Consider the following 25,677-nt stretch of genomic DNA (forward strand, 5'->3'; position numbering starts at 1 on the left):
ATCAGTGAGACCTTTTTCAGTTTAAAATGGATTAGGCTGTCATGAGACAACTTGCCAAATGATCTTTTCTAGACAAGGATCAAATGTCTTTTAACTATGTACAGATAGCTGAATAAAGATGTTTAAAGCAAGAGAATATTCATTAAAAGCACCACAGAAGTTAAATTCCGGTAGCTTTTCTGTAGTTACTCTGAAATTTATTTCAGTAAACATATATGTACTTGATAAAAAGATTTTTCTCCTTCACTTAAAATTTAAGTTTGTTTTGAAAATATACAGGGAACTGATTTTTTTTCCATTGGTGGATTACTTCTGCTTCCTGTTTTTCTCCCCTTGCCTTGTGGGAAGGGGGAAAATGATGAAAGCAAATAATGTTTTGTCTTGTCTTGTCTTGTCTTTCCTTTTTTGATGATGCTGTGGATTGAATCCAGGCAGGGTCTCATGTATGCTAGGCAGGCACTCTGCTGTTAAACTATATTCCCATCTTCATTTTGTCCATTTAATAGTAATTTTGAGGGAAACTTCTGAAGAGGAAATGGAAAATGGTATCTAATTATCTGTCTTCTCAAACTTATCCTTCTAGGCTGGGCCTGATGGCACACTCTCAAAGCTGAGGCATGATGATCACAGCAAGTTCAAGGCCAACCTGGGTAACATAGTTCAAGGCCAGCCTGGGTAACATAGTTCAAGGCCAGCCTAAAATACAATAGCAAGACACTGTCTCAGAAAACCAAAAATAAGTGAATATTAAGTGGTATTGTATGTTGGATTCAGCTTTTTTTTACCTTATGTCTTAAGTTACAGTGAATATGAAATCCTATTAATATGTTAACATTTATAGCTGCAGTTTAGCTTTTGGGGAGGTGGTACCTGGGGATTGAGCTTGGGCTTTGCATCGATCTACAGTCTCAGCCTTTTTTATTTTATTCATTCATTCATTCATTTTTGAGACAGGGTGTTACTAAATTGCCCAAGCTGGGCTTAAATTTATGATCCTCCTGCCTCAGCCTCCCAGAGTGCTGGGATTACAGGTGTGAACCACCATGCCCAACTGCTTCTAAGATGTTAGTTATGGATGAGCTCAGTAACCATTGTAAAACTCAGGAATCCCTGTGAAATTTTGACTTCTGTACTATATAGATAAAAAAGAAGGATAGGGATGAATTATATAATAATGTGTCATTTTTTTTTCTTAATGCTCTTAAAATTTATTGAATTACTGATATTACACAAAATGTGTATTGATAAAGTTGACTGAGTTTTCAAGTATGTATTTAAGTGTTTATAATACAGAAAAGTGTAAAGAAGAAAATTAGTATCACCTGTAAGTCCACCACTACATTGATGTTTTTAGGCAAAATACATACTTCCCTTTAAAGCTTTCTTACTTCCTTTCTTAGTCTGTGACAGTGATGGAGTTGTTGAGGATTAAATAAGAGTATTAGAAATGTTTTATAAACCACAAAGAATATGCTAATGTAGCATTACTTCTTGTTCTTTAAAGCTTTTATTCCACCTGTAACAGTAATGGTGAGGCTTTTAGAGCTTTAATAATAACAGCCTGCTGTGGCACATGGGCTGTAGGTTTGCCACCACTGCCCCTATAGGCATTGCTTAAGATCTTCACTAGGGCCTGAGTAAGAACTAAAGAGAATAATTTGTGATTTTGAACAGCTTTAAAAATGAATTGTCTATCTCATTGATTTTCAAACTATGATCCAAGGAATCCAGGAAGTGAAGATTCTGTAGATATTTTCCGGGAGTCTATAAGTACAGAACTTTTTATAATAACACAGAGATGTTCTTTGCCTTTTCACTGTATTGACATTTGTACCTGTGGCATAGAAACAATGGTGCCTTAGAATCAAATCAGAATAGAGCACCACACTGTACTAATAGTCACTGCCATGCACTTGCAATTAAAAGGAAAAAATGTTTCACCTACGTGCCCGTGATGAAGAAGTTAGAAAGCAGTTTTAAATTAAATCTGTACTTTGTACACATCTTTTTAATATACTGTACAAAATAAGTATGTTTAAAACATTTTGGTTGCATACTGTATAGTGGTTGTTGCTAGGAAAAAGTATTTGTGTGATTGATTCTCAAAAGCTGAACCAGCTGCATTTTTATGAAATAGCGTTTTTCCTTAATTTTACCATTTTAACCACAAACTGATTATTTGGACTTACATATTAGACTGATATTTTCTCAGGGAGCCTGTTGCTTTAAGGAAAATACAGTCAAAAAGTTGTTTTTAAGCAAAGGTTAGAATTTTAGAAAGCTTGTATCAGTTGTTGGGCCCTTGACAATTTCTCAATTTTGGGGGGGGGGGGTACTGGGGATTGAACTCAGGACCTTGCGCTTTTGAGGCAGGCAGCAGCACCACTAAGCTAAATCTCCGGCCTCTCAATATTTTTAAAAGATTTTCCTGATACTAAGGTACATTTTAAAAATAATGTATAATGGGCCGGGGATTTACCTCAGTGGTTCCACCACCTGCCTCAAAAGCGCAAGGACCTGAGTTCGATCCCCAGTACCAAAAAAAAAATGTATGATGAAATGAGTCCTTACTTGAAAAGTCTGTGTAATTGTGAGCCAGTATTTTCCAAAGAACCAATGCATGAATTACAAAATCATGCATGGGTAAGAATTTCCTTCTAAAGTGCTGGCTAGACCAGTGGATATTAGTATTACAGAGAACATGAAGTCTGATGAGGTTTCCCATTCTGTATTGCAACCAATTGTCCAGTTTTGGTGTCATATCAAGGAAGATTATCCACATTTATCTAAATAGGCTGTTAAAATAAATATTTGTTTGTTCGATGTTTTTAATTTTGTATTATGCCTTATTCTGTGTTTAATGTCTTTGATTTACTTTGTTTATTTTTGTTGGCATGGGCCCTAAGGGTTGGTAACGATAGGCAAAGGTGAAGCTGTGTTTTCATGTGCTTTATCTTGGAATCCCTTATTAACATATAATTGTTTTAGATTTAATTTCTTTGCAATATTCTCAGAGCAGACCATTCAGTTTTTGGTGTTATTCTCAGAGCAGACTGTTGAGTTCTAGGTGTTATTTGTTGTTTTTGAGACAGGCTGTGTTGCCCAGATTGGTCTAAAACTCCTGGGCTCCTGTAATCCTCCCCTATCAGCCTCCCAAGTAGCTGGGACTATAGGCATATGCCCCCTCTCCTGTCTTCCTTTAAGTTTTTTTTTTTTTTCCTTTAAGTTTTAATAATATCTCTTTGACCTGAGAATTTTGTGTGTCTACCTTAAGTAAATACTTTTTTAAAACACCACCAGAATGATTTAAAACAATTTTGGCACTGGGCATGGTGGTACATGCATATAATTCCTGCACTCAGGAGACTGGCAGAAGGATCAAAAGTTTAAGGTCAGGATAAGATACATAACAAGTTCCTGACTAGTCTGAGCTCAGTAGGAAGACCCTGTCTCAAAAAAAAAAAAAATTGTAGCAATGCTTGTTTAAGAGCTATTTTTATAAACTGTGGTAAGACAGTTCCAAAGTTTAAAGATTTTTAAGCTAACCTGTGTTTGGATCAAGCAGTCAGTCTCAGATTATGAAAGCAGTAAGAATGATGGGTAAATTATAGTTTACACTGTGCTCAGTTTCCTAGAAGTTTATTACTACTTTTTTTCTAGAGATAAATATGTTTTAAGAAAATGAATATTGAATTTGAAACACCACTGACGGAAAGGACAGGGTTGACACCAGAGGAGAGAACAAGAGTAGTAGTTTAGAGAGTAAGTATGAAATGCTAACTTCAGGGTTGGGTGACACATTATACAACTTTTGCCTAATCCCACAGTAAGGAAGGGGGGAAGTTAAAGAGCTTTATTGCTCCCTATGTTAAGCAATTAACTGCTCAGCTATTCTTTTTAGCAGTTCTGAATTAGGAAACATACTTAGCATGTTTTATATCCAGGACATCCAGATTAGTCACAAGATTGCTACTAGTTATTATGCAGTTTTGAGTTACTAGCTGGAAAAATTGAGTGCAGTAGCTTCTATTTTAGCGTTTTTATACTTGTGTGTTTTTTTTTTCTTCATGAGCCCTGTTATTTTGTTATCGTTCAACAAAGAGAAGATAGGCTTTGCAAGTTTTTAAGGACAGAATGGCATTCATAACATTTTTTCTCTGTTGTTAGACAAGTGATGATGAAGATAATAGGCAATGAAGAGGTGGAAGGGCAGGAAGTAGAACAGAAAGGAGTGTGAGGATGGTGATTAAGAGGTTCTTGTTTGAATGATCAGGGCCACTGTTTACTGGCTATTCACTTCACAGTCTGGGTTCAACAGGAATGATAAACCCCACTTTGAAAAGCACTTGTGATGCTTGGTTGATCTTATCCACAGGAGAGGCCTGTGTAGAGGATAAATTGGCATTATCTACCAGTTTAGAGATTGTGGTCTTAAAGTTTTGTCACTAAGCAGTTTGAGTTGAGAGTATTATTGCTGTTTCTGCTCCCCAGAAATCTTCAGGTGCTCAGGTAAGACATTTCATTATCCTAAGTTTTTAGTGGGTTCCTTTGGATATGAGGAGAAACCTGAGAAATTATCCACCTGTTTTAACTACAGTAGTTTTGAACCTTTGTTTCCACCCTATAGTCTTAAATAGCATGGTTTAGTGGTTGATCCCACTGACAATGGGGACTTGGGTTTCAGTTTTTTCTGTCACTGGCCATGAAAACTTGATCAGATTAACTCTTAAGACAGTTATCTTTATGTAAAGAAAGTGTGGCTAAATGGCTGTTAAGGCCTTTTTGAACTGTCCAGTTGTGTGTTTTTATGATACCACCCTTGTTTATGCCAGTCATCTCTTTAGGTTTCTAAGGAATTTCCATTCTTATGTTCCCCCTCATCAGTCTACCCAGAAGACACAGGCAAATCCTTTAAAATGTAAATTAGATCATGTGATATTCTCCCCTCTGGTCCCAGTTTTCCCCCATTGGCGTAAAATTAAAAAACCAGTTCCTTATCATGGCCTACAGGTCCTGCATAATCTAGTTCTTGCTTACCTCACATCTTTATCTCCTTTCCGTTCACTAAACTATAGCTGTACCCCCACCCCACCCCCATGCTTCAAATCCAGAGCTTTTGAGTGTACTAGGAGAGCAGGCTCAAGTGCTCTACCACTGAGCTTACACCCATGGTCTCCACACGATACTGTACTTTCTGATTTTAGCCCCATAATCCCTTTACTACCTTTGAGGTTTGGAGCTTGTTTTATTTAAAATGCTCTTTCCCCAGCCGTCTGCAATTCTGCTTTAGTCTCAGCATTAGATCTTAGCTCAGATGTCACATTTATGGTGCAATTTTTCCTGATCACCTTATATAAAGGAGGATCACTCATCACTGCCTTTTTAGTAATTCTGTTTATCCAATCATTTATCTCTTTTCCCTTCTAAACTATTTCAGGAAAACAACACTACATTACTTCCACCACTATCTCAAATGGTTAGCCAAGTCTAGTTGGCATATACTCAAAAGCTTTTAATTGAAAAAAAAATGTATAAAATTTGCAGTGCTTTGTCTTTATCAATTCCCATCATAAACTATGTCTTACACTAATTTCTTGAAATTATTTCTATGTCTAACTATAGTTCCTCATTTTTTATTTAGGGCATCTGTCTCTTGATGGTTCATCTGGATGCATGTTATTGAGAGCTAACTGTTCTAGGTTACTGTATGTTAGAATTAAATTGAATAGTTAGACTGGGTGGTGCATGCCTGTAATTCCAGCACTCAGGAGGCTGAGACCCGAGGATCAAGAAGACCAGCCTGAACTTTGTAGCAAGACCCTGTCTCAAAACAGCAAACAAAAAATTAAATCAAAGAGTTACACACAAAAGGTTAGCAAAGACATGGAAAAAATTAATCAGTATGCAATGTAAATGTTCAAAATACCCAAATGTATTTTAGAGGTGAGTCCTTATAAAGACTAGGCTCTATTACTAAGAAAAGGCAATAAAAGTGAAGCAGGGTCTGTACATGATACTAAAGGAAGATACCTATAAATTTAAGAATTTCTATAAAATGATTCTGAAATGGCTTGGAAAGTCTTTATTCATTAGTATGTATCTTTGGGGAAGACTTACAGGTCTGAGTATGGTACTTTATGCCAATTAACTTAGAAACAGTTTGCCCAGGAATTCTTTCTGTACTAACACAGGATGGAATGCACTGCTGAGGCTGAGTGTTTAAAGGTTAGAAGAACCACCTAATGCCATAGTTGTAGAGCCCAATTAAATGTTTGGAAATAGTGAATATTCGTCTTTGCATATTGGTGCCTAGCAAACAGTGTTTTTAAAAAATGTTTAAATAGTGAAAGCTGTTACCTTAATCAGTTTCTTCTTGATTTTAAAAGTCTTACAAGATACCATGCAATTTATCTCAGTTGATAAGGTTTCTAAGAATTATATTACACATTTAATTGATATTAAAATTAAGGGAAAATTAAGGAAAATTTGTGCTTCCATTTTTTTTATTATTATTATTATTATTGCCTGGTTAATATTTCTCTGAACTTTTGGCAGATTTGCTAGGTAATTTTCCATTAGGAATATTCTGGTCCTGAAGTTTCATTTAGAATGTGTAATCATGCAGATTATGAATGCACATTCTAAAACCAAGGCATTCTTATGGCTTCTTAATGGATTTGGGGGCAGTCATATTAAGTATTGTCTGTTTACTTCTGGATAAGAAGCTAACAGTAAATGAGATAAAATAGTTTTGTGGCTACTTGTTTCTCTTACAGAATACACTTAATTTATTTCTGAATTCATTGAATACATTGAAACACTGTAAAATTTAAAACTTACACATCCTACGTAGTTATATTAAGAAATATCTGTAAAATTCTGGGTGTGGTGGCACACGCCTGTAATCCCAGCACTCTGGAGGCTGAGGCAGGAGGATCACTGCCAAGTTTGAGGCCAGCCTGAACTACATAACGAAACCTTGTCTCAAAAAACCAAAAAAAGAAATATTTGTGATGTTTTTATATTCATAAAAATGGTTGTGATTTGTTCTGGAATCCTTATATTTGTCTACTTGTATTTAAGTGCCTTATTTCTGATTGCTTATGCCCCTACCCCAACATCTCATAAACTGCATTTATTATTTGCCTTAACTATATGGAAGCAGATACTTGTACCTATAGAGATCTCTCTTTGTTAATAGTTATCTAATTCTGTAGCCTATTCATCAGTGAGTGACTTTTTTGATGGTAACATTAAATTCTGGACATCGAAAACCACCTTGGTAGCCTTCTTTCCCTCAGTAAAGGTCATGCTTTGGAGGTGGTATCTTTTTCTCCAACTCCCTTCCCCACCTTGGGTGACTTACGAAGGCTTAAGACATGAGTGGCTAGTTTGAGTTACTGAAGAATTTGATGTCTAGAGATCTGAGGAGCAAAGACCCTCATTTTCTATTGGGGGAAATTTGATGCAAGCAGATAAATAAGCAGATGAATAAGATGGTCTTCTGCAGACAGACCTTGATCTATCTTGGCAGTTTTCAAATGTTTTTAGATTAATAATCCTGTTTCTCCTTCACCTAAACCACAGTAGACTTTAATAATTATGAACTGTAGTCTATCATTGAGTCTCTTTGAGTCAGAGTTGGTCTCAAAATCGTCATCAACATTGCCCCCAATTCAAGCAACCATTAGTATTTTGTCTTGATGTTTGAGCTAAAACCCATTTGTGACCACTAAACTAATGGGCAGGATTTTTCCTTGTCTCTTCTAGGCCCTAGCCTGAATGGTAATTGTTGGCAAAGTGTTTTTGTAAAGAACCAGGTAATATTTTAGTCTTTGTTGACCATATAGTCTCTATCATAGCCATTCAGCTTTGCCATCGTAGCATGAATGCAACCATAGACAATACACAGTGAATAAACTTGGCTGTGTTCTAGTAAGTTATTTACAGAATACTCTTCAGGCAGCAGTGACTGAAGGTGTAGTTCAGTGGTATATAATGGCTTGCCTACCATACCTGAGGCCCAGGATTGGACAGTAGCACTACTGTTTTAAAAAAAGGCAGCAAATGAGATTTATTTGCTAGCCTATGCCTACTCTAAGCCACAAAAATAGTTTTGGTTAATTCGTTAAGTGTCTTCTGTATTCACGGACTGTATTGTTATGTAGCAATGAATATTGCATAGATCTTGGGCCATGAGGTATTTAACCTTAACTGAGTTTTTTGTTTTTTGTTTGTTTATTCCTTTAATATACTTGGAAAGACCCAATGCAGTCATGTATATATATATATGACTTGCCCATTCATCTACCAATATATGTGAGAACTGAACCTGCTACCCTAAGTGCCACATTCTGGTAGTGGTATAACTAAAAGTAATCTCAATATGCTGTAAATATCAGATGCTATGTTATCAGAGTTAGCATCCTGTTAAAGAAAAATAGCCTAAGATGTGTGAAATCTGACATCTAGACTGGCTTCAGTTAATAGGCACTTAGTATCTATTCAGTGTTTTTGAATAAAATTGACCTTACCAGTTGTCTTAACTATCCATCCATTTGTCTTTTTCTTGGATTTTCCTCTATGTGATATATTGTTTTTGACCTTTTAATTTTGATTTCCACCATCTTACATAGATTTTTGTTGCAAACCATTTCATGCATTTTAAAAATAGGCTGCATGTTAACCATGTTTTAATAAAATGCTTAACATTCTTAGATGTATTATTCAACCTTCTACTGTTAGAAGTCCTTTTGTTAAAGTTACTTCTAGTTTTTTGAATGTTGTTTCTTTTCCGCTTGTCCAGTATTGACAATAAATGAGTCAAAACCCCTAACCAGTACTCAAAGATTTCTATTATCTTGAGTATAGACTTCCTGTTCCTTTGTACCCAGTGATCTAGTCAGGCTGCGCCTTTTTCATAAATCTTTTCCTGATACTGTGTTTTGAACTCCCATATATTTTGTGCCCCTCTTCCCCCAGTACTGGGGATTGAACCCAAGACCTTTACACTGAGCTAATCCCTAGCCCATTTTTAATGTTTTTGGTGTTTTGAGACAGGGTCTCTCTAAGTCACTAAATTCCCCAGGCTGAGCTCAAACATTGAGTCCTCCTGACTCAGCCCTCAGGAGTGCTAGGATTACAGACTTGCACCACCACACCAGATATATTTTCCTTGATTTTATGGTTCATCTTTTCCTACAGAATAGAAGCTTCTTGAGCAAGTATTTTCTGTTCTTCCTTAAGATTATGAAACATAAGGGCTGGGGATTTAGCTCAGTGGTTCCACTGCTTATCTCACAAGCACGAGGTTCCGAGTTTGATCCCCAGTACCAAAGGGAAAAAAAAAAAAAAAGATTATGAAACATGAGAGGAAGCAAACAGTTATCAAGACCTATTCCACTTAGACTGTCCAGCCATCCTGTTTCACTCAAGGAACTTGAGACTTTTGGAGCTTAAACTGGGTTATTAGTCCCCCTGATTCCACTTTGTGCTATAGCTATTTCTTTTGCATATTGCTATATTAGTGTACTTTTGAGGAAGTACAATAAACACTGGCTAAGAGGCAGTTATGTTGGTGTTGTGTTGGCAGTTTTATTTGGTGGGGAAGGATGTTAGGGGAACTTGGATTTTTATTTATTGAGTTTCTGATGTAATTATTTTTAGATAGACTATTTGATGTTCAAAAGGAGTACTTTTGATCAATTCATTCATCTATTTAGGGATATGTTAGTGTGTGACATCTTGGTGGCCTTGCTAGAAGATGGTGCTACTTGACATTTTTAATTAGAAATTGCATAATGTCAGATAATAATGCTTTATTGTATTTTATTAAATATAATAAAGCTTGAGGCATCTTGAAATTTTCCTTTGTTCCTTCTAAAGTAGTTTAAGCTTTAGAGGTTTATAGAAGCTGTGTTTCTAAAGGAACGTCTGGGATAACTGTGCTTAGGTTTCTTTGCCATAATTGGCTTTTGTAGATGTTCATGTTGCATAAATCAAAGAACCTCATGGCCAAGATCTTTCTTTAATAGCAGGTATATAACTTAAAATAAAGTAGCTGCTGAAAATCTATGCTAATTTCATCAGCAGATAAGCCTGGAGGGACATAAACTGTTCTGGGAGATACACCCTCCCAAGCCATGCCTCCAGGGTCACCCCCCCCCCCTTAAGGTTCCACCTCCCAATATCACATTTAGCTGTAAGCTCTTCAGTGACCTAATCCACTGATGAGTATTGTGCCCCCATGATCCAGTTCACCACCTGAAAGCCTCACCTGTGAGCCCATGAGACTTTGGGGGAACATCTAGATATAAACCATAACATTCCAACCCAGCTGCCAAAGTCCTGACAGTTTTAGCATTGCTGAAAAGTACAAAGTCTCCCATGAGACTTAAGGCAAACTCTTAGCTGTAAGCCCCTGTAAAAATCAAAGGAAAGTGGGCCGGGGATTTAGCTCAGTGGTTTCACCGTCTGCTGCACAAGCTCAAGGACCCAAGTTCAATCCCCGGTACCAAAAAATCAAAGGAAAGTTAAATACTGCCAGCATATAGACACAGGATAAACATTCCCATTCCAAAAGGGAGAAACAGGAGGATAGAAACCAGTGGAACCAAAGCAAGACCAAAATCCAGTAAGGCAGACATTAAATCCTGTAGTTGCATGTCCAGCACCTAGGGCAAGTTGTAGTGATGAGACATGAACTCCAAATGGCTTGGGTGTCTTCACCTTTAGGTATTGCTGGTGGTTGTAGCCTTTATGGCTTCTCTCTTGGGCTGGCTTTGCTTATTTCTTACAGTTTTCCTCAAATGTTCCATGTTCCTGCCTTCCCCAACTTTCTGGAGACTCCACTGCACTTTGGGCTTCAGTGTCGCAGCGTCACTCACTGCCCTCTTGGTCACACTGCCTGGCCTCCCAGGCCTTTTGAAATCTGGGTGGAAGCCTCCTGACACCACAACTCTTGCATTCTGCCTGCCTGTAAAACCAGCACCACATGAGTGATGCCAGGATCTGCCTCCAGCTTGAGCAGTAAATAGGCAGGCTTCCTTGTATCACAGCTGTAGCATGCTTGGATGGCTTGGTACTATGTTCCTAATCCAAGGGAACAAATTCTCTAAATGGCCTTCTTAAGCACAGTGCCGTGGGGCTCTCTCTCAAAGTGAAGTCTTTCACTTTTGCAATTTTGAGCCTGCAAAAGGTGAGGCTTTGCTGGTTTTTAACATGCCCTCCAGCCATTTTTCCTATTGTCCTGTTGTAAAGTACTTGGCTTTGGTTTGTATGGATGGATGGTTGGTTTGCTTTGGTTTGGTTTCTTTGAGACAGTCTCACTATGTAGTTCAGGCTGGCCTTGAACTCACTATGTAGTCCAGTCTGGCCTCAAACTTTCTGCAGTCCTGTCTCAGCCTCCCAAATGCGGAGATTACAGGTGTGTGCCACCACACCAGGCTTGGCTTCTTTTTAATACTAATCTTTTTAGCTACCAAGGTCTCCTGCTCCTCCATCCTTACAGGGCCCAATTTTACCAGAGGTTCCTTTCTGGCCAAACTCAAAGCTTTTCAAGTCATTGAGCTGTGCTCTTTGCTCTTGATTTTTAGTATAAAGTTGGCTAAAATCTTCCAAGAATACCCATGCCACAGTCTGTGTATGTTGGGCTGTCTTAAAATTTCCTCTGCCACATCAGCTGGTCAGCTGTCCTTAATCTAAGTCTCCTATAGAATCTCAGAACATGAACAAGATGTAGACAAATATTCTGCCAAAACATATCATCACACTTGGCATGGAGTCCAACTGTTAGTGGAGTCCCTGTTCCCAACTGGAACCTCGTGAGGATGGTCTTTACCAGCTGCCTTTTTATCAGCTTTCTAGTATTCTGAGTTCTGACCAGAATCTCCCATTAAACTCGGCTAACAGCATTCTAAGGCTTCATTTGCCTGCATCTCCAAACCTTTCCAAACTCTTCCCACAAATCAGTTCCAAAGGCTTCTGAACCATGTGGACAGGCAGCATTTCAGCAGCAATTCCTCTCTGGGTACCAAAATCTGCCTTAGTCATTTCTCTTATTGCTGGGACAAAAAGCCCCAACAACCAAAACTTAAAGGGAAGAGAAGTTTATTTTGGCTCACATTTCAGTCTGTAGTCAGCTGGCTCCAAGGCAGAGGGGTATGGTGGAGGAGAGCTGGTGGTGGCATGACAGCAGGGAACCGCAGAGTGATAAGAGTCAGGAACCAGGAAGGGAAATACACCCCAGTATATTCCAGAAGACCCAGTGACACTCCTCATCTGTCCAGGCTCCACCTCCCAACATCACATTTAGAATAAACCCATAAAGTGAACTAATCTACTGATAAGTATCATGACCCCATGACCCAGTTCAGTATGTTGGCACATGCCTATAATTCCAGCACTCCGGAGGCTGAGCCAGGAGGATTGCCGCAAGTTCGAGGCCAGCCTGGGCTACATAGTGAGTTCAGGGCCAACCTGAGCTATAAAGGGAGACTGCCTCAAAACAACAACAGAAACACAACCCATAAACACATTTGGCTTTGGAGGGACATATAAATAAACGATAACACCAAGCAAGATGGTGTATGCCTGTAGTCCCAGCTACTTGGGAAACTGAGGAGGGAACATCACTTGAGCCCAGGAGTTTAAGTGGAGATTTGTGGTTATTAAAAGTCCCCATCCCAGGCTGGGGATTTAGCTCAGTGGCATTGCACCTGCCTCGAAAGCGCAAGGTTGTGAGTTCGATGCCTGGTACCAAAAAAAAAAAAAAAGCTCCTATCCCCTGTGCTTCCATCTACCTCCCCTGCCTCTCACACGCTGAGGACTTTATCATCCTCATCCTTTTCCTAAGAGTGCCCTTATCTCCCATGAACTCCTTCATTCTCATAAAATATCCGCTGGTCTGACCTGGTTTAGGTATCTACTTATGAAGTCGTCTTACCTGACTTACCTAAGCTGTCTTCTCAGGCAGACATTTCTCTTCTGGGTACTCACAGCGAGCACTTTGTTCTGTAGATTCTGCCTGATTATGAACTTATCAGTGCAAAAACTATAAACATTTTAATGTATAAAGCTGAAAAAGTGACTTCTGGGCTATAAAAGTCCACTAAAATAAAGTCATATTTATTTTTTTCTCAAATTTCTGGGACTCCCACTTAGTCATGATTAAAACTAATACCTCTTCTGTAAGTCTCTGAAATTCAGGCGTATAGCAAATTATTTTTTTCATATTTGCCTCCTATATCACCTCATTATTAAGAATATATAAGAAATAAAGAGGGCCCTTATTAAGGGGAGTAGAGAGAATGAAATTGATTCTGGAGATATCAAATAGAATGGGATAGACTTGCTAAAGAGGTGAAGAGAAAAGAATCTGACAATTTCCAGACACAGTTTCTTATTAAAATATTATACTTCTAGGTGTTAAGTTTCAAGCACTATAAACATTTAGATGTAATTTATAAAACTAGCAAATTAACATATACCAACTACTTTTTACTCATTCTTCTAAGCATTTTACATATTTCATTTTAATCTTTTTTATAGAGATTCTTATTTTCAGATAAGGAAATTAAGCACAAAGATCACTTAGAACTAGTATATGTTGTAGAACTGAGATTCCAACCCAGAAATCAGATCTGAAGTCTGTATTTTTATCTGTTCTTACATTCCTATTTTATCCTTTTCCCAATTTTTTTTTCTTTTTCTTTTTTCCTGGTACTGGGAACTGGACTCAGGACCTTGTGCTAGCCAGGCAGAGGTGGAGCCACTGAGCTACATCCCAGCCCCCTTTTCTCAATTTAAATTGCAATTAACCAAAACCTTTTTGTATGTTGGAATCTAAGATAAACAGCAAATAAAGTTAATTAATATTCAAATGTTTATCTAAATTATGTTTGGAATATAGCAGGTCGTTGAGTCAGTTTGACTGCCTATATAGAATTTACAGTTTGATCTGATGATAGGGAATAAATTGACAGGTTCTTGTCTTAGATTGTTTTTAAGAGCATGGGAGAATTGTGCACAACAAACCTAACCTATCAGAAGAATTTGATAAAAACTAGTAAGATGATCTTGAGCTCATTTCTTGCCTGCCTTTGAAACATTGCTAGTCTCTCTAGTTTGTCACTAAGTACCTTGACTCAGCTGAGAAGTCTATTAAGAAACTGATTCTTCTGCATTTGACAGATTATTGATAAATTGTTTTATTCTGGGTACTGTATTCTCTCGTGATGAAGTATGAACTGATAGGTAACTACATATAAAACTGGAAAACATCCTAAATTACATGTCAAATTATTACTGAATATTTTAGTTTAAAAAGTAGGTATGACTGATTAGAATAAGCTTTATTTACCAGCAGTATTAATCCATGAAAAGGGCAAGGAAGATTTTTTTCCTACTCAAGATAGAAATATGGTCAGACTAGAAAAAATGCTGTAAACACGTTGATAGTCTACAAATTTCTACACTGACTAAATTTAGGAACCCAGATCACAGAGACCTTTCTTGGCAGAATATAAGTTAGTACAATTAGAAACAATTTCTATTTGTAGCAGGTAGATAACTCAAAAAGTAAATATAATCAGTATTTAAACAGCTTTTTGTTCATTTTGTTGTTCCCTGTTAGAAGTTTAAAGAGTTATTTTCCAGAGGTAGTGGTTGGGCCTAATTTTTTTCCACCAAAAATAACTTTAAATATGCTCAGGAGTTCTAAATGTTGTTACTGTGTCCAACAGATTAGTTCCGGGTCCTTCTGTCATTTGAATTAATTTTATTTGGAAATGAGAAGAGAACACAGTAATCTCTTCTAGCTACTAAAATACTACTTCAGGTGCCAGGGATTTAGCTCATTGGTTCCAGCACCTGCCTCACAAGTGCAAGGACCCGAGTTCGATCCCCGGTACCAAAAAAAAAAATACTACTTTAGGAGTTGTAGGTGGATGGGACAAATCAAGTATCTTCTTCCAGAAAGTACTCAGTGGGAGAAGTAGTGTCACTTGACTTCAGGAACCAGTAGTTAGGTATTTTTACTTAGCCTTTTCTTTGTAGTTTAAGATCACAGAATTTCAAATGAAGGTATAGGAGCTGTAACTAACTTCAGTATAAGAAGTGCTTGTTGGCAACAGTTTTGGGGAAAAAAATTATTTTGATTTAGCTATTTGAGACCCCTTTGAGATTTTAAGGGCAAACAGGCTTTTAAAATGTTGCTTAGATGCTATTCAAGGATTTGATTCTTATCTTAACCCTTTTTACATTTATTATTGAGATTTAAAGAGTAAATATGAGGCCAAGAGGCAAAGATCTGTAGAAAAGAAGAGTTGTTAGGGTTTTGGAGGGTTTTGTTGAGATAGGTGTTTGGTTTGGTTTGGAGGAATTATTTCTCATTTTTTAAGACAAGGTTTTGGTATGTAGTCCAGGTTGACCTTGAATTTGAGCTCCTCCTGCCTCAGCCTCCAGAGTGCTGAGATTACAGGAGTATGCCATCACACCTGGCTGAGTTATTGGTTTTAACACTATTTCTGCTCCAGGGCACTTGTCTTTTCTACTCTACTGTAATTCCTAAAAGGCAAGTAAGAACTTTTTTTGATGCCAAGATTTGTATAGTTCAACCTTCAGTTAGGATTCATGCCATCTGTCAAAAATTGAATATAAATAGCAATTTACCTTTAAAGGTAAATTATTACTAGTCTTTAGCTGGTCTTATTCACCAAACATTTCTATATCAAATAGTGGAACAATAAGATCCACTCTTCATCTGGTTGATACTGGCAATGGCTAACATTTAAGGTTTTTATCAATAGTTTATATTCTTGTTTAATCTGTCCATCAGTCCTGTGAAATTGGTTGGCTATCATTGTCCATATTTTACAGATTAGGATACCAGCTTAGAAAGAAATGACTGCCCTCTGGTAAATTACATATATAGCTAGTTCTAGGTCTCCTTGTTTCTAGACTGCATGTTTGATGACGGGGCTGCAAAAATGGAATCATGTTTACTTTTATGTGTATAAAGAAAAACTAAATTTGGTCTTCGAACCATCCAAATGACTTTTTTATGATGAACTTTGCTTCATTAAAGAAGTCTCTAAAAATGTCATGAGCTATACAGTATAGTATAAGCTTGGTTTATTTCATTTAAACAAAGATTTATCTTTTTTTAAAAGTGAAATAATTTATTTGTAATTCTTTTGATCTGAATTTTTATCCTGAATAGAATTCAAGCAATCTTTAAAAATAGTCTGTTATTCATTTTAATGATCTGTAGTATAATCTAGTAATATTTAGTCCCCCAATCTACATGTTTTACATATTTGGGATATAGACTTCTCCTTTATAGCCATTTTGTACTTTTTATCTTTTTACTTCCTGGTCTTATAATATTAATAACCATTATTTATAATTATATAACCAATTTCATCATTTGGGGTAATTTCATCATGCCCATGCCCTAATTTTTAGTTAGAAAGGCCTTTAGTGCATGAAGCATCTTGGAGAATAGCATGCCAGAAGGAAGAAGAAAATGTAGAAGGCCTTTGCATCTGTCCTTAATTGAGTTCCCAGTAGTATTACTGGATTTTCCCAGTTTTGGGCAGCTTATGAATGGGCAGCTGTCCTGTTATTTAACCCTTTAAAAAAATCTATATTTGAAAGATGATTCTAAAATAACTGTAATATCAAAGCACCATTATGAAGTTAGAGAAATAGTAGATTATTATTGAATTTTCTTACTAAAGCAGTTTTCTATTCTTTTCTAACATTATTAAGGAAGAGAAATATAGCATTGATATGCTTTTAAAGTGTTGTGTATATTTAATTTTTCAAGTCCTGATATATCTAATTTTAGAATTAAAAGAGATCTCATGGATCAGCTAGTCCAGAAAAGTTAGAAACTACTTGCCCAGAATGTAATCAGTCTCTCTCTCTCTCTCATAGATTTTGTTGGTTACTACAGTATTCCATTAATTTGTAGAATGCAAATGCTATTACTTGCTTAAGCCTTCACTCTGTACTTGACCACAGTCTATGCCATTTCCTGGAGCACCATGATGCTTCAGGCATTTATATACTAACCTGTCTGTTGTAAGGCATCAGTGTTCATTATTTCCCCCTTCCATCATTCTCATTTTACAGGCTGGGAACCAGGAAACAGAATTAAGTCATTTACCTCAAAAATAAACAATTTTCCAGTTAGGCATGGTGGCACAGGCACTCACCTGTAGTCCTAGCTACTCAAGAGGCTGAAACAAGAGGAACGTAATTTGGAGGCTAGCCTGGGCAACTTAGTGAGAACTTGTCTCAAAATTAAAAAGGGTCGGTATTATAGCTTGGTAGTACAGCACCCTGTGTTGCATCCCCTTTACTACCCCCCCACACACAGCTTTTAAAATACAGTGGTGTCTTGATTCACAAACTCAACTTAGTCGCAAACCGAACTTGGTGAGAACCAAAACAAATTTCCCCATAAGGTCAGCATTGAACCCAACTATTGAATTTGATTGAGTTCTCGTCCAACTTGGCTTGCAACCAGAATCATGGAAAGAATCAAGTTGGTGAATCAAAGTACCATGTAGGGTGAAGGCTCTTAAATCACCAGATGTTACTTTATACAGCTTGTTGTCTTCCTTTAGAAAACACAAGATAGTATGTAATCAAGTCTTAAAAGTATCTAGTGCAGCCTGTCAGACTGGGGAATGATCACTGTGCGTCGATAATTCAAGCATTCTTCACAGATGTCCTTAACACTACCCTTGCAAGAACTGCATCGTGAGTGTATGCTACTTGGTCTATATATTATTCTTGCTACACAAGGGAGAAAGATAAGAATAGTCTCCTGTAAAAGAGCTAGTAAAGGAAATCACTGAAGGGCATTTTGTACATATGGAAAAACAGCATCTCATAAGACCAACTGCATTTCCTCCAGGAATCCATTTATACCTTTATTAGCAAGGAAGGAACATCTAAGCCATGAGCTCTCCAGTAGATCTTGAACAAAATCTCTTGCTCCCAAATCTAAATGTAATTCCAGCCATAAATTAATTGAATGTTACCCCACCAAACATGATTTTAATGATACAGCCTTTTGTTGAAAATAATATTTAATATTATTCCATTGACAGGGCTTTCTGGGTGCTTTTTACCTTAAGTCATAGCCACTTGACATAAACATCCATTTCTCATTCTGTGTCTTCTTTAATTTGCTTTATTTTTTCATACATACTGCTAGTCACATCTCGCCATCTTTTATATGGACTTTGTCCTCTTCTAGAATATAAATTCTGAGGACAGGATCTTTTGTTCACTGCTTCCAGAACAATGCTAGAGATAGAATATGCACTTGGCATAATGTTGGATATTTAATGTTTAATTACAGTAGTCTTGGTAGAAGGTGTCATTTCTTAGATTCTTTTCTGATCATCTGGTTCTAGCACAGTTTTTGGAACAGAATATGGCCTCAGTAAATGTTACCACCAATAAATAATTTCCTTAATGATTTTTAGATTCTTGTAGTTCATAATGTGGATCAATCTCTGCAGTTGATTTTTATTTGGGTCTTTTTTTTTTTTTGGTACCGGGGATCGAACCTGGGACCTTGCGCTTGCAAGGCAGGCGCCGGAACCACTGAGCTAAATCCCTGGCCCTTATTTGGGTCTTATTAATGAGTAATGTAAGTACTCTAGAATTGTGAGTAATTAAATCATTTATTTGCTTTTGATGTGTGCTTTCATTTAGTGAATATATTTAGATTAAATCATTACTCAGTTTTCATTTTCTTTGACTCATAAAACTCCAGGATTTTCTGTTACTTCAAAATCATTATAGCGTCACAATATTTTTGTGACTAAACCAGTTAATTTGCTTGAAGTATTATCTTAGATAAATTTATTGAATTTAGTATAGAATGATTGTGCCTCTTCTTTTCATTTCAAGTATTTATGAAGCAGGCCCTGTCAGTTGACTTTGGAAGGAGCCCTAATGGGTCATGTTTTCATGTCTTTGCTGTGGTTTACTCTGGGGCTGGAATTAACCTCTTAAGCTGATTTTAATAATAATAATAATAATAATAATAATAATAATGCAAGCAAAGATAAAGTTTGTAAAGTAATGGAGAAAGTTTTAGAAGTAATAAGTAAACTTTTAAACAAATGAGTTGAGTACTCAGGCTTTTTGCAAGAAATAATAGCAAAGTATAAGAACCTTCAGTTACTTTTATAAAGGTCAGTAGTAATCATGCGGAAAACAGCTCTAACCAGAATTTGGCAAGTGGCCATGGGGTAGAAGGGGAGTGTGCATTGCTGGCGATTGACCCCAAGGTCTTTGCAATGAGCTGCATCCCCAGCTCTTTTTATTTTTTATTTTGAGACAGTCTTAACCAAATTGCTAAATTGCATAAGCTAGTGCTGAGATTATAGATATCACTACCATGACTGGCTCAGGATTCCTCTTCTACTTTCAGTTTTTTGTATTTTCATTTGTGTGTTTTATAAATTTTTATGTTAACTAATAATATCAGAAAAAAAACATAAGCAAAGGGAAAAGAAAAGCAATCACTATCCTGTCACCTATATATTTTTACATTAATTTTATAGTAATCCCTCCCTAACTGGGGACATGTTTTAAGACTCTCAGTAGGTGCCTCAAACCAAAGTACGAATTTGAAAAGTAGAGAGGAGTTAGGGGTATAGCTCAGTGGGAGAAGGCTTGCTTAGAACAATTGAAGTCCTAGGTTTGATCCCCAGCACCACAAGAAAAAAGAAAGAAAACTCCCTTCATATTGTCAAGTCACGTGTGTTTTGTCATATTTTTAAGTTTGAAAATCTTTATTGTGTCCTCACCATATTTTGCTGTTTTAAAATATGAAATATTTAAAATTTACTGTTAGGCTTTGTAGTGAATTTTTTTATTTTTAAATATATTTTTAACTGATACATAGTAACTGTACATATTTATGGGGTACAGTGTGACATTACAGTACATGTACACATGACAGAGTAATAGTCTTATTACCTCACCTCAAACATTTTATCTTTTTTTATGTTGGGAATATTCAGAATTCTCTTCTAGTTATTTTAAATATAGTTAACTGTTGTCAACCACAAGTTACCTACCTATAGGAGTGAAAAAATTGTATTGGTATAGTTATTAAAATCAAAACAAATTGATAAGCATTATTTCAATAAATTGAATAACAATCCAGATAGGATCAACTGATTTGAATGGACAAAGAAAATGTTGTATCCATAAAATGGATATATTTAATCAATAATGAGAAAAGGAACAACTTACTGATAGACACAATGGATGAACCATGACTCATTCTAGTAACAAGTAATTCTCATTCATGGATAAATGAAGCAACCAGGAGAAAGAATCCTAACTATCTCATTAAGAAGGGCAATTCTGGGCCGGGGATTTAGCCCAGTGGTTCTGTTGCCTGCCTCGCAAGTGCAAGGACGCGAGTTCGATCCCCGGTACCAAAAAATAAAATAAAATAAATAAAAATAAAAAAAAAAGAAGTGCAATTCCCACAGCCAACTCATTCACCTTTATTTGTAAAGCAAGGAAATAAAAACACGTACTTTATTTATTTATCTATGGTACGGGGATTGAACTCGGGACCTCAGCTTGCAAGGCAGGCAGCGTCACCACTGAGCTAAATCCAGCCCAAAAACGAGTACTTTAAAAAAAGGAAAATAATTCCCATTAGTGTTTCCTTTTTATATTTAATAGTTTTAACTATTGGTTTTCATGTTGATTTGGTCAGTTATGTTTGGGGGTTTTAGTGATTTTATGCAGATACATCCTGCATGTGTAAATGCTTTAGAATATTTCCAACACCTTGAAAGATTCTCTGTTTACTGCCTGTAGTCAATCTCACCTCCACTCCCAGGAAAGGAAGTGGTAGGGAATTCAGTGCTTATGTTTTCCGTGGAACAGCAGTATTGGGCAGATTTTTAGATCGTTGTACTTCAATTTCTAGTAAATATGAACCATTGTTCTTCCTGTGACTCCTGTTGGCAGTTTTTACAAGTGCCCTCGTCCATAAGCTTCCATTTCTTAGAAAACAATGACCTTTTGGTTTAATGTGATTTGCTTGGTTGTGTTGTTTTTAAAAGTATCTTTGTAAGGTGCTCTGGAACTCTCAGTCATTGTTAAGTTTTCTAAGTTATCAGTTTTCCATTTTAAGTTTCCCACTTAAGGTGTGAGCCCATTTACCAAAAGAGAAAAGAAAAGAAAGTTTCCCCTTATCTCAGCTGTTGAATTTGAGCAAAAGAACTTTGAACTTTCCTAAAGTTTTATTTTGATTCCTATCAGGTCATTTTTATTTTGATTACAATTTTGAATCTTGGTCTGACCAATATACTCCTAAGAAAGACTTGTGAAATAATGTATTTCTTTTTTTGCTTTGTTTTGTTTTGCTTTTTTTTGTAGTTCAGTTGGGCCTTGAATGAGCTGTGTAGCTCAGGCTGGCCTGGAACTCACAATGATCTTCCTGCCTTAGCCTCCTCAGTGCTGTGATTATAGGCGTGCACCACCACGCCTGGCTAATAATGTATTTCTTAGATAGTTTTTTTAAGGTCATTTTTTGTTTTTAAAAAAATGCTGGATTACTTAAATCTCCTGGTCCTTCCTATCCCATTGCATTTAACAATATTCTCATATTGAAGGGCTAGTACAGATGTAGCATTCTGGAAGAGTAGGTAGGTAACAGATTCCTGAACTCTGCAATATGTTTCTGTCAGTCTTTCTGCGATTTAGGAAAATATTTACCAGAGTTTAAATTCAATTTCTATAGATTTGGATTTTGCTCTAGCAATTCAAAGAGGTTGTTGCGTAATTGCTCCTTTCCCAAGAACCCTCAAGAAAGGTAATTCATTTCACAGGTAAGAAGAGGAAAAAGCAGCAGATATAGAATGGTTGTATGAGTACTGTAAATAGAATGATTCAAGGAATAGATTTCTGAAGGTTTGAGCAGGGAGGAATATCTTAGTCTTTTTTGATGCTCTAAAATACTTTTGTAGTCAGGGTTTTGGCAAGGGAATACATTTAATACAGGACACGTAATTTATAGGATCATTTTATGGTATTTACCCAAAAGTCAAATACAGAGGAGTGCAAGAGATTAGCCACACACTGGAGGTCCAAAGAATCCAGCCAACGGCCTGGATTCCACAACAGTGTCCCACACAAGTCCAGCTAAAGGCTTAGAGTCCAAGCCAGTGGCCTATAGTCACTCATTCTTGTCCATATGGAGGATCTATACCTGGAAGGCCCAAAGGCCAGTGGTGGAACCAGAAAACCTGTGCCAGTGGGGTGAAGGATTTATGCCACCAGGCTGAGGGATCTGTACTGGAGCCAGGAAGTGATGCTCATGGTGAAGATCAGAGCTCTCCTGACAAGAACAGCAGCCATTCCCAGTGAAAGTGAGGCCTCAGGCTCCTCCTCTGACAAGAATAGCCAAATTTGCATCAGGAAAACCATGGGAGCAAACTTCTCCTAGAAAATAACAGCCCTCATTCTTCCCCTCCAGTTCTGATTTTATGCCTGTTGGTAACAATCCTCAGGTGGATCTTCCACACCCAGACTATGCTGATTTATTTCAGCTGGGCGTTATAAGTTGACCATTATTTAATCCACCACAAATACCAATTGAAGAAGTTGATTGTTGAATGATACTTTTGTCTCATAATTTTTATATAGTTCCTTTTAAAGTTTTGTGACATTTGAAAAGTTGGCCATATGCCCAGTTGTTAATTCACAATTTTTGTCATTAACCATGTAAGTGCAAGAGTTAAGGTTAAACTGGGTGTGGCAGCATGCCATGGGGCACATGCTTGCAATCCAGGCACTGTGGAAGGCTTAGACCAGAGTATCTCAAATTCAAGCCCAGCTTGGAGAGTTTATCAACTTAGCACAATCTTTTCTCAAAAATGGGGGGGTGTGGGATTCAGCTCAGGGCCGAGCCCTGGGTTCAATTCCGGTACTGCAAGCAGGGGGTGGGGGGGATTAAAGATTATATTAAGAGTTCACAAAAGAACTTCTTCTAAGAGGACGTTGTGGCTTTGACAGTGTAAACCTGTGACAAATGAGAGGCTACTACAGGCCAAAAAAGATGTCTCAAGAGAGAAAGGGTACATTGGAACTTCCTATATAATAGAAGTGTTTTAAGTCTTAATGAGGGATGCCTTTGTGGGTTATATGGATATTGGCATAATTGTAATTCGTAAGACATACTTGTTCTTTCACTATATGTAAAGTAGTCCAATAAACTAAAATATTTTTAATGTTTAATGTTTTAGAATAAGTATCTTCTAATAGATTCTCAGATTCTTTGACCAAGCAAATGGTGGGAAGAAGCTGTGTAATCAACAGACTCACAGTTACTACCCTTTTGATAACAAACTAAACAGAATGATTATAAATTCATAAAATGATTGCCATTATCAGGTTTTCATAGCTGATCCCAGGTGAGCAGTTGAGCAGTTGCTCACTTCTGCCTGAATGTTACTGGTTTTATTCCTGTTAAACCTTGAGTACTTGGGGCCAGCTTGAATTGGATTGAAGGGCTCATGATCCTGTGTGTCCATCTACTCCCTGTGGAATAGCACTCAGTAAATGGAAAATGGCAGCCCAGAGACAAAACTTTTTACAAATAAAGAAACAGAAGTTAAAGTACCAGAAGAATTAAACTAATTACAAAACTATTTACCAAGTACTGAAGTACAATTCCAAGTCAAAAACCAAAAGGGTTGATTAACTTATACAAAGACCTGTGCTGGTTGTCAATTGTTTGGCATTCACAATGTTTTCATTGAAGTGTGTCCATTTTTAATTAGCTAACTTTCAGAAATAAGGGGCCACCAATAATGGGTTACTTTCCAGAAGCATGTTCACTGAGGTAAATTGTAATTGGTTGATTCAGTTTCCATAAGCTAGTTCTAGACTTATTACCTTGAAAGACATGGGGAGGGGTTGGGGGGGTTTTTTTTGGGGGGGGGGACCAGGAATTGTACATGCTAGGCAAGTACTCTACTGCTAAGCTACATCCCCAACCCTAATTAAAATCTGTTCCAGTGGTTATTTTTGTGCTGTAACTACTGATCATTTCTTTGTTTCCAGAAGTGTGCAAGCTTTTATTCTAATATAATTTCCTATTCTGGAAATGTTTAGAATCTTATATCTACCAGTAGTATTATTAAAACTTAATAATAAGCCTTGGTATGGGTTGTTTCTGTTAGGTTTGGTTTCCATTTTTTCATCATTCTGAACACTTGTTGACTTTTTCAGTCTGGGAATTCAGTCTTTGGTCTTGCCTCTGATTTCAGAATATTTCAGCTTCTTTGTCTATACTTCCATCCATTTCAGGAATTATTTATAAATGTGATCTTCTGCTTCCTCTGCCAGCTTAACTTACACTTATCATTCATCAGTCCCAGGGATTGGCCAAATAATAAATAATTTAAGCTTTGTAGACCAGATGGCCTCTGTTATAACTATTTAACTCTGCTGTTATAGCATGAAAGAAACCACAGAGATTACACAAATGAATGGATATGACTGTTTCATTAAACCTTTCTGTAGGGCTAACGGTGTAGCTCAGTGCTTGTCTCATACGTGGGATAGGGCTGAAAGTCCTATCTGTAGTTCTGTAGTAAGTCTGTTTATAGAGTATTCCGTAGTAGTATGGTGTGGTAATCATTTTAAATAAATCTTGTACAAATATCTTATTTTTATAAGCACATAAATACCAAGACTTTACTCAAGAATTCTTTTTTTCTTCTTCTTTAACAAGGTACTCAATTTGACAAGTTGGCATCATGCGTGAGTATAAGCTAGTTGTTCTTGGCTCAGGAGGCGTTGGAAAGTCTGCTCTGGTAAGTCATTCTTGGCTGAACGAAGCTTTCACTCCAAGATGTTCTTTTTCCTATTGAGTTTTAGCTTTTGATTATTTGTCTTTATTTGTTAAGGTGAAATCCCTAATAACTTTAAAAGGAATGTGGTATTTTTGTTGTGATTTTAGTTGATTTTTACTTATATCCAATGATCGTATTTCAGGTATGCCAGAATATAGTTTGGGCTAAGCACACAATGTGAGAGTGTATAAGTATATGTCTGTTTGTATTTTAGGGCCGGATAGGAATGAATTTTGGGTTTTCTAGTTATGAAATGTCTTACATATTCTATAGTAGAAAACGTCAAAGCTTATAAAGTTTCAGTTACCTTTGTCTAATTTTGCATTATTTTAATGGTCATGTTTACAGCATAAAGGAATGGGATAGCAAGAATGCAAAAATAACTTAGTGATGAGGATTGGGAGAAGGGATTTCGGGAAAATCACTTTGATTCAAAGTTTGGCAGAGACTCATAAGAACATAGATTGACCTTCTTTTTCCCCTTATGGAGATAAGTCATCTTACCTTGGCCACTTAAAGTAGCCATCCAGCACAGAACTTGACATGTTTAGATCAAACGGAGAGGTGTATGTAATATGGCATGAGCCAAGTGTAGTGGTGCACACCTGTAGTCCCAACACATAGGAGGCTGAAGTGCAAGAATCACTTGAGCCCAGGAGTTCAGGACCAGCCTAGGCAACATGGTGAGATCTGCCCCCTTCCCCCTATGGCATGAGCTGCTTTTTAAAATTTGTATCTGGACCAGGGATTTAGCTCAGTG

The 25,677-nt window shown here is 36.9% G+C and overlaps 1 protein-coding gene across 7 annotated transcripts in view; it reads left to right on the forward strand.

Moving 5' to 3' along the window:
* Positions 1 to 25,677, forward strand: part of Rap1b (RAP1B, member of RAS oncogene family) — a 40,532-nt gene that overhangs the window by 4,443 nt on the left and 10,412 nt on the right. For 3 of the 7 annotated variants that reach the window (XM_004875044.4, XM_021252356.2, XM_004875043.3), the window contains one exon: positions 24,797 to 24,878. In XM_004875044.4, the coding sequence (XP_004875101.1) occupies positions 24,822 to 24,878 (57 nt within the window). In that variant the 5' untranslated portion in view covers positions 24,797 to 24,821. Of the gene's footprint in view, positions 1 to 583; positions 676 to 24,796; positions 24,879 to 25,677 lie in introns of all 7 variants that reach the window. The other 4 variants (XM_087192405.1, XM_087192406.1, XM_021252355.2 and 1 more) reach the window with 2 other exon arrangements.

The sequence above is a fragment of the Heterocephalus glaber genome, unplaced genomic scaffold, assembly GCF_053883595.1.
Source record: "Heterocephalus glaber isolate CG9 unplaced genomic scaffold, H.glaber_assembly_v1.0 deba00001571, whole genome shotgun sequence".
Lineage (NCBI taxonomy): Eukaryota > Metazoa > Chordata > Mammalia > Rodentia > Bathyergidae > Heterocephalus > Heterocephalus glaber.